General features: G+C 45.8%; 1 protein-coding gene across 3 annotated transcripts in view; it reads left to right on the top strand.

The window, feature by feature from the left end:
- Nucleotides 1–12,399, top strand: part of ALOX5AP (arachidonate 5-lipoxygenase activating protein) — a 71,255-nt gene that overhangs the window by 48,156 nt on the left and 10,700 nt on the right. For all 3 annotated transcript variants that reach the window (XM_075334616.1, XM_075334617.1, XM_075334615.1), the window contains exons 3-4: nucleotides 7,193–7,292; nucleotides 10,006–10,076. In XM_075334616.1, coding sequence (XP_075190731.1) covers nucleotides 7,193–7,292; nucleotides 10,006–10,076 — 171 coding nt within the window. The remainder of the gene's footprint in view (nucleotides 1–7,192; nucleotides 7,293–10,005; nucleotides 10,077–12,399) is intronic.

The following is a 12,399-nucleotide window of genomic DNA, read 5'->3' as shown; positions in this document are numbered from 1 at the left end:
GCGATATGCACTAACCTAGCGACAGTCCTGACGAGCCTCATCCAGCTGGAGAAACATTCAAAACGTTGGCAACCGAGGTTGGACGTTTTTTCTGCACTGGTGGCCAGGGTATTGACTTCAGCTCGGACATCTGGATCGTTGTCTGGATCTAGGATGCTGAAGGCTTCCTGGACACCTTCTTCTGACTGTCTCAGCAGGAACTCTGGACCTGTAAGCCAAGAAGAGTTAGCAAAAGAACTTATAGACATAGGTCTGGTTGCGTGATCTGCTGGATTCGGTTTGGTTGCTACAGGTTCTGCCAGGTTGTTGCAGACGTCCTTGTCCATAAAGGCAACAATATGTTCTCTCATTTCAGGTTTGCTGTTCATAGAATGCTGAAGAGAGTTAAATCTGGCCTGAGCTTGAGCTCGGTTGTTTGGGAGTCTTACCCTGGTAGATCGGAAGGGTAATGGAGAGACCCAATGGTTGGTTTTGTCTTTAGAAAACTCACAGTCCATTATTCCGATGAGTTCTCTGTCCTCTACTGACAAGCCTACTTTATCGTCGTCCTTGGTTGTGTGAAAGACTGATCTTCCCAAGTTGTCGATATGCAGAGAAGAAGTGATGTCAGGTAGCTGTGTTGTGTCTGGAGACTTCTCTTTCACTCCATAGGGATGAGGACATGGCTTTAGGCAGGTTGTGCGCCCATCTCCATGCACGTAAGTCTTGAAGGAATCAATTCCTGATCGGTCAACGCACACATTTCCTATGACTACCCATCCCAAGTCCAGTCTCTGGGCGTATGGTGCATAGTCAGGCCCATTACACTGCTGTCGCACCTTGTGTACCCTTAGATTGTCTCTGCCGAGCAGGAGTAGAATCTCTGCGTTATTGTCCAGAGGTAGGATAACACTAGCGAGGTGTCTTAGGTGTGGTTGATGAAATGCAGCTTCTGGGGTAGGAATTTCATTCCTGTGGCTGGGTATTTGATCACATTCAACGAGCGTTGGTAGAGGTATTTCAGTCTTCCCATTGATTGGAGAAGCAATGAATCCCTGGGCTCTTCTGCCGCTAGTCTCTATCCGAGCAGGTGTTCAAGGTGTAGGGTTCTGATGGTCCATTAATTCTGAAGGCTTCAAAGAATTTGGTTCCTGCCAGGGACCGGTTGCTTTGGTCGTCTATGATGGCATACACCTTCATTGCCTTTTCTGGATGTCCCTCGGGATAAACCTTGATGAGGCATATTCGGGCACAACATTTCTGTGTTTGGCCCTCTCCACATACCTCTGAGCATGAGCAGGAGACGGCTGTGGTGGTGTCAGTCTGATTCTTGGACTCCCCGCTATGACTTGGAGTGGGAGTGGTGGTGACTGCAGCCGGTGTGTCTCTAGCTAGCTGGGTTGGGTGCATGGCTGAAACGTGTTTTTCGCTGTGACACTCCTCACACTTGATGATGGATTTACAGTCCTTGGCCATGTGCTCAAGTGATGCGCAGCATTTGAAACAGATCCCAAGCTCTGTGAGGACTTTCTTGCGCTCCTGTAGGGTTTTGGATCTAAACCCTCTGCACTTTTTCAGTGAATGCGGTTTTTTATGGATGGGACATTCTTGATTGAAAGACTTATCTCGTGATGAGATGGTGTACTGTTTATCTGTGGGTGCTGCAGGTGATGGTAGCTCAGTCTTCCTGACACTCACAGTGTTCTTAATGTCTCTGCATTTGTGTATGGCTCCTTCATACCTTGATGATGATGTTGTTGCTGCTGCCGAAGTGTTGAACTCTAGGAAGTCGAGGCTGGGGTCGTTCCTCATCTGGGCCTGCTCATCGATGAACTTGCAGAACTGAATAAATGGGGGAAAGGTGACGTCATACACTCTTTTGTATCTTGAGACTGACGTTGCCCATTTCTCCTGCAGACTATATGGCAGCTTCACCACGATTGGGTTCACTCCATGGGCTGTATCCAGGTAGCACAGCCCAGACAGACGAGGGTCTCTTTTGGCGAGCTCCAGCTCCATGAGCAGATCACTTAGGTCTTGAAGCTTGTGAACTTCTTTAAGGTTGATCTTTGGGATGTCCTGCAGTCTCTTGAATAGGGCTTTCTCTATTGCTTCTGCACCGCCAAAGGTGCGTTCCAGTCTTTGCCATGCAGCAGCAAGACCTGCTTCTGCTTGTCCCACATAGACGGTTCTGAGGCTCTTAATACGGTTTGTAGAGCCTGGGCCCAACCACTTGATCAGGAGGTCGAGCTCCTGTTCCGCAGTGAAGTTGAGATTGGCGATGGCTGCCTTGAAAGTTGCTTTCCAGGCCCTGTAGCTCTCTGCACGATCATCGAATCTCGTGAGACTAGTGTTGATTAGCTCTCTGCTCACCATAAACCTGGCAAACTCAGACATATCTGATTTCTCACCACTTGTTGCCACGACGACTCGTGATGCCCCTGGGGCGTATGGGCTGCCTGGCGTGAATGGATGAGATGTTCCCGCGTAGAATGACGTTGCTGCAGGGTTGAGCTGTGGTTTAGCCTCTGTAGATTCTGATGACCGCTGCTTGAGCTGTGGAAGTGGGTCAGGAAACACTTGGTTGTCATCTTGCCGTGGAGACTGTGTTTGAGAGGGCACCTCTTGGTGACTGTTATTAATTTGCTCGGGTGCTTTAGGTGGCACTGGCACTGATAGAGGTAAGTTGGAGGTTTCGGTGTTGTCGGCTTGGACGGTACTGCAAACTGGGGTTGCTACAGGTAACTGATTCAGTACATAGTCTCTTGTGCGATCAACTGGATTGTCTGCTTCCAGTGGTGGCGAGTGAGCTGGATCAGGACCTTGGATCAATGCTTGCTCAAGTAGTCTCACTTTAGCTAGTGCAACTTCCTCTTCCATCTGTGACCGAAGAATCTTTATCCGAGCCTCCGCTTCTGCCCTTTTGGCTTCCGTTTTAGCAGCTTCTGCTTTTGCAAGGGCTTCTGCTTCTGCCCTTTTGGCTTCTGCTTCTACTTCTCTTTCTGTGAAGGAACATCTCACCTTGGATTCCTCTGCTCTTATGCAGGCCTCTAGTATCCTGTCGCTCAGGGCTGAGCTTCTTGAGGATGATGACCCGGATGACCGAGAGGAACGTCTAGATGAGGTTGATCGGTGTGATCTGGTTTCTTGCTGGTGTGAGATACGGTGTTCGGCCTTGTCTATGGCACCTTGCACCTTGGCATCTCTTTCCTTGTCCACCTCTTCTGCCTTGCTCAGGTCTGAAAGGGCTTCATCAATTTTAGAGTCTTTTAGAAAGGTAATGTACCTTGTTGACTGTCTCTTGTATCTTTCATGAGCTGTGTTCAGTCGTTCCAGAGCGGCTAGTAAGCATGCGGCATCACCTGATGAGGATTCAAGTCTTGACATGTAAGAGGTGACTCGTTCCCACAGTTCTTCCAGGTGTTCACATAGCTCATCTTTCATAGTGTGATAGTTTTCAGTGGCCTTCATCGTGGGTTTGAAAGAGCGCTTTGGTCGGACAACTTGGTCTGCTGAAAGCGCGGAATCTGCCTCCTGGGCTTCATGATGGACAGTATCAGCTTGTATTTGCTCTGTTTCAGCAGTGGGGAACTGTCCGAGGTCTTTTTCGGCCATTTTGATTTAAGGTGTACTGTCTCTTTAAGAAGCTTGACTTTTGAATAGGGGTCCTAAAAATTGTTGTGCAGCTCTGCAAGGACTCCCTGATGAGATTCCCAAGGTGTCTTTAGCAAAACTTGGGGTTCGCAGTCCAGCAATGTGCATTAATGAGGTATAATGTACTGCAAGTCTATAGAAGTGGTATGGCTAGAGGGAAACAGCAGGTGCATAAACTGTCCCTTTACAATGCAAGCAGAGGTGATATAGGACGTGGCAGATGGGAGAGCTTCCCCTTAGGCTTGTCCAGGCATGCACTGTGCAGGCAGACTAGTGCACAAGGCTTGTTGCTAGGCAGATTACATGGGAAGTTACAGTGCTCTTAGGGATCTGTAGCCGGGGTATTGAGCTCTTAAGCAGTCTTCTGACTGTTCTGTCCCCACTTAAAGGCGATGGAAGGTGCGTAGTTGTGAGAGGTTGTGAGAATCTTACCTTCGTTTTTCCTATAGGTGAGGCAGACAGGACCAGAGCGCTCCAGAGTGAAACATGCACATGCTGAGATGAAACAATGGTGGTTTATTTTCTCCAAAGGTTAGGACATGCAGAGTTCAGTAATCCAAGTACTTGGCATTGAAATTCTCCAGTGATGCTTGCCTCTGAAGCTACTACGTGGTCAGAAGACTTTGCTCCTAGTAGCTCCAATCAGGGATGTTGTTCTCACAAACTCTGGTTTGGAATGAACATACCAGGATGTGATGCAAGAGGGTCATCAGACACTCCCATGGGCTGGACAAAAGAAACAGAGGAGCCGAAAGGTCTGACCAGTAGATGGCAGCAGAGACAAGCATGAAAAACATTAAATAACAGTCTTAACTAAGACAAATAGAAACAGCACACCGCCAGCTGAAGCAGTCTGCTGCTGCAAAAGAAAGTGCATTAATCCCACCAGTGCTAAAAGGAAAAAAACAGTTTAAAGTGCATGGTCTAGATGGGAAGGTGAGAACTAGCCTTGAACCTGTCCCTATACACGTAGCATATAACCAGACTGACAACTCAGCTGCACCCAGAAACAGCAAGGTACCAGAAGCAGCAACATACTAAAAAGTCCAAGATGTGCTGAGTGGAGGATCATGACTCCAATCATGTGTATCATCCTACCACGTTTTAGTCAAGGCTATGGCATCATATCTCTCTTCCTGTGTTATCAGCTCCAATTCATATTGTTTGTTTACCATGTTTTGTGCATTTGTACCGACACATTTTAGTTTGTAGTCGGTTTCTCTTGCTCCTATATTTTCATTCTCAATTTGTTGTCTTTGTTCTCTATTTCCACTTCTAATAACAGCATTCTCAAAAGAATTCATTAGCTAGATACTTATTCCTGGCCATATATTTCCCATCCCATATTTCTCTAGCTTAAATATCTTCTAATGAGTGTAGTAAAGCGTCTACCAAATATCTGTTTTCCTGTTTTCGTAAGATGCAACCCATCTCTAACAAGGAGTCCATAATGCAGGTAAGTCACTCGATTGTCAAGAAAACCAAACGTTGCTGACAACACCATTGACATAGCCAGTTGTTCACCTGTTGAATCCTGTTCAATCTCCTTGTTCCATGTCCATCTACTGGGAGGATGGAAGAGAAGATGATTTGTGCTCCCAGGTTCTTCACTTTCCGGCCTAGGTCTTCAAAGTCTCTGCATATAGTTTCCAGGTCTTTTTTTGCTGTGTCATTTGTTCCTACATGCATTAGTAGAAATGTTTAGTCGTCTGTAGCATTGAAGTGTCTTGATACCCTATCAGACACATCTTTGATTTGGGAACCTGAAAGATAGCACACTTCCTTTAAAACGCTTGTGATTGCGTACTGGAATGTTCTTTGTGGGCAAACTTTTTTGATGTACATCTTTGTAGTTGTCCTGCATGACAACCTGGTAGTGGTTCTTCAGCAGTATGGGTGTTGACTGCTTCCTCAGCCTCCTGCTACTTTTGGTCACATGCTTCCACTTTTCTTTTTGGATTTCATGTCGGTATCTATTATTTGTTTTGAATAAACCTTTTTTTAAAAAAGATTTTTTGAGTAATTTTTTGCTAAATCTTTTAGCTTGCTTGGCGCAATCATATTTTTAATGGCAATACATCAATGAAATGTGATATTTGGTTGTGTATGAATAAGTCCTTTTAGTATAGGGTCCTTTTTTAAAAGGTATCAATATTTGTTCAAAATATTTTTGGTTATCCTTCTTATAGGTAGTGATAAAATTATTTTTCCACCAGTTTTCATTTTTGTTCTTCTCTATTAATTAGTTTTATATTTATTATCAAGACAGTGATTTGAGTCAATTCTAGAATTTTTTTAAAGGCTGTCTCCACAATGTTTTTATGGGACACCTTTTATCAGAGACCCTTTATCTTATCAATTCAGATTGACTTACATAGTCTGCTGTAGATGTGCAATTTCCTCAAATCTGACGAAATTGGCTAGAAGGAATGTTTTTCTTCCATTTAGGGAAGTGCGCACTATGGAAGTCTAAATTGCCATTTCCAACTACCGGTTTAAAAAATATTCTAGTCATAATGGTTTTTTTTATGATACAATTCTAAATCCAAAAAGGTGGTTTGTCTTTGGCAATCTGTGCTGTAAATGACACTCCCCACTTATTATCACTTAGGGTTTCAATAAAATGAGAAACACTGAAAAAATTGACCTGCCATAAAATAAATAAATCGTCTATGTACCGACGATAGTATTTAATGTGACAACTGTAAGGACTCGAATTGCCCCATGGAAAGATTTGCAAAACTTGGGGCGACCCGAGTCCTCATTGTTGCGCCGAACTGCTGTGAATAGAGTTTACCCTGAAAAAGAATAAATTGTGTTTCAATATAAAGTCTAGTACATTTAGAAGAAAGAGTTTATGTTCAGAGCTCATATTAGGAATGGTAGATAAATAATAGTCAATAGATTTTAGACCCAAATTATGATCAGTAAAGTATTTTAAAAGAATATGCCCTTCATTTTAATTATTGATGCCTGAGAAAGGCTTTAATTAGCCAAAACGCATTGCGTTTTATACTTTATTTTATTCTTTTATAATAAAATATTTTTACTAGATTCAGCTATATCCTTAATTTTAACCATTTTTTCTGTGGGAGCACCAATTGCCTGGTTTCACACTATACTGCTCACTTGATAGCTTTGTCTCTACACAGTCACTGGCTGAGCATAATGTTAAAAAGTAAACAGGGAATATGATTTGATGTCCAATCATGACTGCTCAGTGTTGCCCTTCTCCCAGATGACTAGAATGGAGAGGAGTGCAGCAGGATAATAATACAAATAATACTAATTTCTGCTTTCAGTATCACCTGACACCTACGAGACCAACATCATTTGGAAGGTCCTTGACTGCCGTTGACTTTTTTAGATTCTGATCTGTCAGGTTTTCTTTAAATAAAGTCAAATTGCTCTTTCTAATTACAAGACTTTGTGTACAATTTTGCGCAGTTAATTTTATAATTAACACTTATTTGAGCTATATTTATTTATTTAAAGTCAGAGAATGACATTTATGATCACATGATGTTAAATCAAGTTCATGTTTTTTTTCGTATTTCAGTTTTTTTTGCATTTAAAGTGGAACATGAATCCAAGAGTCAGCACTCCAAAAGCTTCCAGAGAACTGGCTCAGTTGCATTCGAGAAAGTGTACACGGCAAAGTGAGTCTGTATGGCTTTATATGTTCCATAGATTTATCAAAATTTTCCCATATGGTGGAGAGGATTTTTAGTTAATTAAATTACAGGTATTGAAAAGTTATGATTTTTTTTTTATAAAATACTGCATTTCCTTGTTTGCAACTTCACTCCAAAAAACTATGTTACGGTACTGTTTCAATGACCAATTCATGCTCCTTTTATAAGTTGCTTTCAACTACTGCTCAGCAAAACTCTTAGGCCTAAGCCACACCTCCCCTCTGCAGCAGTGGCCCGCCCATCCTCAATGTCAGCCCGCCCTCCGCAGCTGAGGTCCACTCGTACGATTGGACCTCAGTCGCAGGGACACTCGCATGACACTCGGCTCTGCTGTACTGAGAGAGTGAGCCGAGTGTCATGCGAGGGCATCGCAGTAATCCCCTTGTGGCCCCAGCCTTACACGATAATCAAACAGTCCAAGTATGGGAGGGGGAAACAAGAGGCTCGGTCAGGGAAAGTCCTGTGCATGGATTGTTTGAATAAAATGTGATGCAGGATAACTTCAGTAGCACACTGTACAAATACATTGAGTGTAAATCAACTCACATGCATGTAATGCAAGATAGGGGAGCATACACAGTAGCGGCCAATGGAGATAATGTCCTAGATTAGCAAAGTGTAAAGATATTAATGGATCCAAATATAATGAATGCAGCCCCCATTCCAAATAGCCCAACAGATAAACATACTTGAAGTGGCAAGATAATAAAAGTGAATAAAATAAAATAAAAGAGAAACAGAAAAGCTGGAAGAGTGTAACTGCTACACATACATGTTTTGAGTGTGATTAAACACTGAGTTAGATCCTCAAAACACTGCACAGACTCCTCCAAGGGACCGTGCCAGTTTTTAGTGATAGTAATGATTGCTCAAACCAGATATCAGATCGCTAGTGCTGTATAATCATACCGCTGCCAACAATTTGTCAGGGAGACAGCCAGGAGGGTCACACAAATATCCCACAGATGCCACCAATTTGTTCAAGGACTGACAAAGGACAAAACCCAATTTCTGCTTTCTATGAGTTCAGTATTACGCATCACATACCTTCCCTTGATAAGTTCATGTGGAGACTGTTTGTGGGAAGTGCTCGGACCCTCAGAATTTTTTATTAGATCCGCAACTTACAGGATATCTTTGCCCCTGGAGGTCCCAGGAGGAAAATATTGTGGTCATGTTTCTTATCACAATTTTATCGTTGTATAGAAATGAAATACGGTATGTATAGCATAATTAATTTAGCCCCTATTAAGTTGAAGGGGTTCTGCTGGTCTTATAATGACATGAGTGATTGCATTCTGTTTGTCACTTTACTACAACTCCGAAAATCTATCTCCCATAAATATCGTGTTGATGCAAAACCCCAATATTCATATCTGAACACTGGAAACAGAGCATCTACCAAAGATACTTTGATAAGAGGAAGCTTATGCTTAGGAAGGCAGTTCTCCTCTGCAGAAATGAATCTCAGTCTAAGGCTACTTTCACACATCCGGCTGTAGCAGTGTGGCACAATCCGGCGCTCTGCTGAAAAAACGAAACCGTTTTTTTTTGCTGCCGGTTTCGTTTTTTCCAGCATTGACTTGCATTGGCGCCGCATTGTGCCGCATTGTGCCGCATAGGCTTGCGTTCCGTCCGTTTTTTGCCGCATACAGCAGATTTAGCCGATGCGGCGGCCGGATGGAACGTTCCCTGGCACGTTTTTTGCTCTGGCAAAAAAAACGCATCGCGCCGCATCCGGTAGCTGCGGCGCATTTTTCAATGCATGCCTATGGACGCCGGATGCGGTGCGATGCGGCAAAAACTGCATCCGGCCGCCACATGCGGTTTCTTCCACTGCGCATGCTCAGTAGCATGCCGCAACCGGAAAAAAACGGACGGGCCGCATGTAAAAACGTATGCAAAGGATGCGATGTTTTCGCCGCATCCGTTGCATAGGTTTCACAGCCGGATTGAGCCGCAGTGCTCAAACCGGATGTGTGAAAGTAGCCTTACTGTCTCTTTCCCAACAGTAATACTAATTTTAATTACCTGACCACACCAGGAGGTCTTACATGAATGTAGAAAGAAGTATCAGCTCTCCCTCTCTCTTGTTTTAAATACTTTATGTTCAGTGTGTGGGTGGATATGTCTTCTCTAGAGATGCCTTATTGATTTAAAATTTCTCTCTATAAAATATTAACTATATGTACATGAGGACATCAGAAAGCAACAATTTTATCAAGATTGGTGGATCATCTAGTTTCTATGGGGGTCTCAAGGTAGCAGGACCTCCAGCATATGTGAATAGATAGAATCAATATTTATTGCAAGGTTCTTAAAAACATCTGCAACAGTGTATACTCCATAAAAAGATTAAGCAAAATGTCTATAAGACATGAACGCTATATACAGTATACCGTATACAGTATATGAATGGGGTTCATCAGACTCCCGAAAGCAGATGTACTATGAAAGAAGGATCTGCCATGTTGAATGACAACATGCCTATTACTTTGTCCCTGTGGGGGATAAAATTGTCTCCCTCTTCCCATACTTCGCTAGCATGTCTTGGGGAAATTGGAACAGCTTGTCGGTTGAGCTGTAACTTATCTTTTAGTTATATTATCTTAACTTTTCACTAAGAATACAGTTTATTGACACATTTAGGAATTTTTTTTCATCTTATCTTTTTCAGCCAAAACTGCATTGATGCATACCCTACATTCCTAGCTGTGTTGTGGTGCGCTGGTGTCCTCAGTAGTCAAGGTAAAGTAATCTTTGTGGTTCTGGTATTTTGAATATACAGTAAATAATAAAAACTAGTGGTAGGTAGGGAAAGGACTCTTCCGTGACGGCTTACATGCTATTGTGACGTCCTGGCAAAACCAGCTGGTCACAGTTAGGCCCCTGCATAACACCTTCCCTCACAAGGAAACACACAGCCGACCAGAAACTGTAGTCAGCCCCCCCTAGGGACAGATAGACACACCAGTGGACGTGACCAGGCGGTTGGTTGGAACACGCCCATCCAGGGGTCTAGATGGCCCAGGGTGGGAAAACATGTAGAAAGTGCTTAGAGTTCAGTTTGGAGAGGAGTGTGGGCTGGAGCTAGGTGTAGCTCCAGCAGTGAAGTTCAAGTTGAATGGTACCAGGGTTGAAGCCCTGGTGCCACTGACTAGGAGGCAGATGGTGGTCTCCATCAGCAGGAGATGGGAAGACGGCTCGGCAGAACCGAGATGGACCCGGACAGGGTTGTAGCCCGCCGGTACCGACCCCGGGGACCCGACCGGAAACCGTGCACAAAGGCAGGTGCTCGGACCCTGAAGCCAGCACCAGAACCTACTGGAACTGGTTAATTAACCTAGTGAGGCCAGGACTAGAGGTCCTGTCCCACCCGAAGTCCCTCATAGAAGACAACAGCCCACCGAATAGGGATAAGAGGTCACCGCCAAGGCTCAGAGATCCCACGGGCCAGCGTCTGCAGGCACGGCTCCTTAGGGCACATCCAGCCGGGAGCGGACTCCCGAGTTCCAGACCGGGAAAGTCCACTTTACACAAAAGGTTGCCGGAAAAGGATAGAGACCACCAGCCAGGTGGGGGACCCTGAACGCAACCGGCCGTGGCACCGGCCACCACCATCTTGGTTTACCAGAGACTTGTGTGTGTTACTAATCGTGAGAAATCCAGCACCCCCCTGTGGTCGCCATCCCCTGCACCGAGTCACCGGGTCCGGGGGCCACCATCCCTGCCCACGGAGGGGTTAACAACTTGCTGCACAACATCTCCCCCAGGTGCCCCATAACAGCAGCGGTGGTGTCCCACTTCACCACACACCGTGGGTGCCGTCACAAACTTGTTACGGCCCAGCCCGTACATCTACGACCTCCCATTTATTCGGCGTATCTGTGAGACCCCCGGGTCCGGAGACCCTTGAGCCACCACCCCTGAAGGCCCAGACCCGAGCAGCGCCGGCTGCTGGCATGGGGTGGCACACTATAGAGTAAGGGAAAGTAAAGAATAGATTTGAGGGGTGACGAGTGTCAGAGGGGGGATGTTGCCATAGTATTTTTGGGATATGATGGCACATACAAGTATTATGGGTGACTCCTGGATAAGGAAAGAGAAGGTTCAAGAAATGTTTTTGAGTTAGAGTTGACAGTAGGTGGTGAGAGCTTCGATATATTTTCTAAAGGGCAGAGCAGATCCTATCTATGTAAGAACAGGAGTCAGGGGAGTAGCCTGGATGGCAAGGGGAGGCTGGATGAGTGAGGTAAGGCACTGCAAGGGAGCAAGCCAACTGTTATGCTCGCCGGGGGGAGCAGAGCAGGGATTTTAGCGAACCCACTCGGACACAGCACACAGAAAACCCAGAGGGGCTTAACTGCATAACCACACCTGATTTTCACCAGATCCTCTAATGGTGAGGGTGTTACACTGCAGGTGTGAGACCGGGTGCCACTCGGGAAGACTGGCCCCAGGGGTACAGGAGCAATAGTCTCTGGAGAGAGATAACAGCAGCAGCAGGTGTCGAGGTATCAGGGATGGATGTGTCGCGGGCGGCGGGGTGCTGCGCTCACCACGCTCGGGTCCGGCGCTGCTGCTGCTGCTCGGTGGCTCGAGCGGTGGGCCGGATCCGGGGACTCGAGCGACGCTCCTCGTACGTGAGTGAAAGGGGTAGTTTGGTTTGGGGATTTGGTCCGTGACGCCACCCACGGGTTGTGGTGAGGTTGGGCACCACCGCTGCTGGTGACGGGGATTCCGGGAGCAATGGCAGGGAGCAGCTGGGATGTTGTTTTCCCCTCCGTGGGTAGGGGTTGGTGGTCCCGGGGCCCGGTGAGATGACGGGGAAGCAGGGTTGGCAAGGTGCAGGGTCGCTTGGACTGCGCAGCGCGGTGCCGGATGGCACGGTAGTACTCACTCAGCCACAAATGGATGCAAAGTCTCTGGTAAACCAAACTGCTGGATGGACGGGTCCTGCAGCCGGCTGCTGTGGTTTCTCCCGGACGGTTGGTGGTGGCTGCCTTTCCCTGCACCTTTGTGTATGTTCGGTCCCGATGGCTTCCCACCGGTAACCCGCTCCCCAGCGTGT

This window comes from Anomaloglossus baeobatrachus, chromosome 2, assembly GCF_048569485.1.
Source record: "Anomaloglossus baeobatrachus isolate aAnoBae1 chromosome 2, aAnoBae1.hap1, whole genome shotgun sequence".
NCBI classification, from domain to species: domain Eukaryota; kingdom Metazoa; phylum Chordata; class Amphibia; order Anura; family Aromobatidae; genus Anomaloglossus; species Anomaloglossus baeobatrachus.
This window is presented reverse-complemented; position numbering and strand designations above follow the sequence as displayed.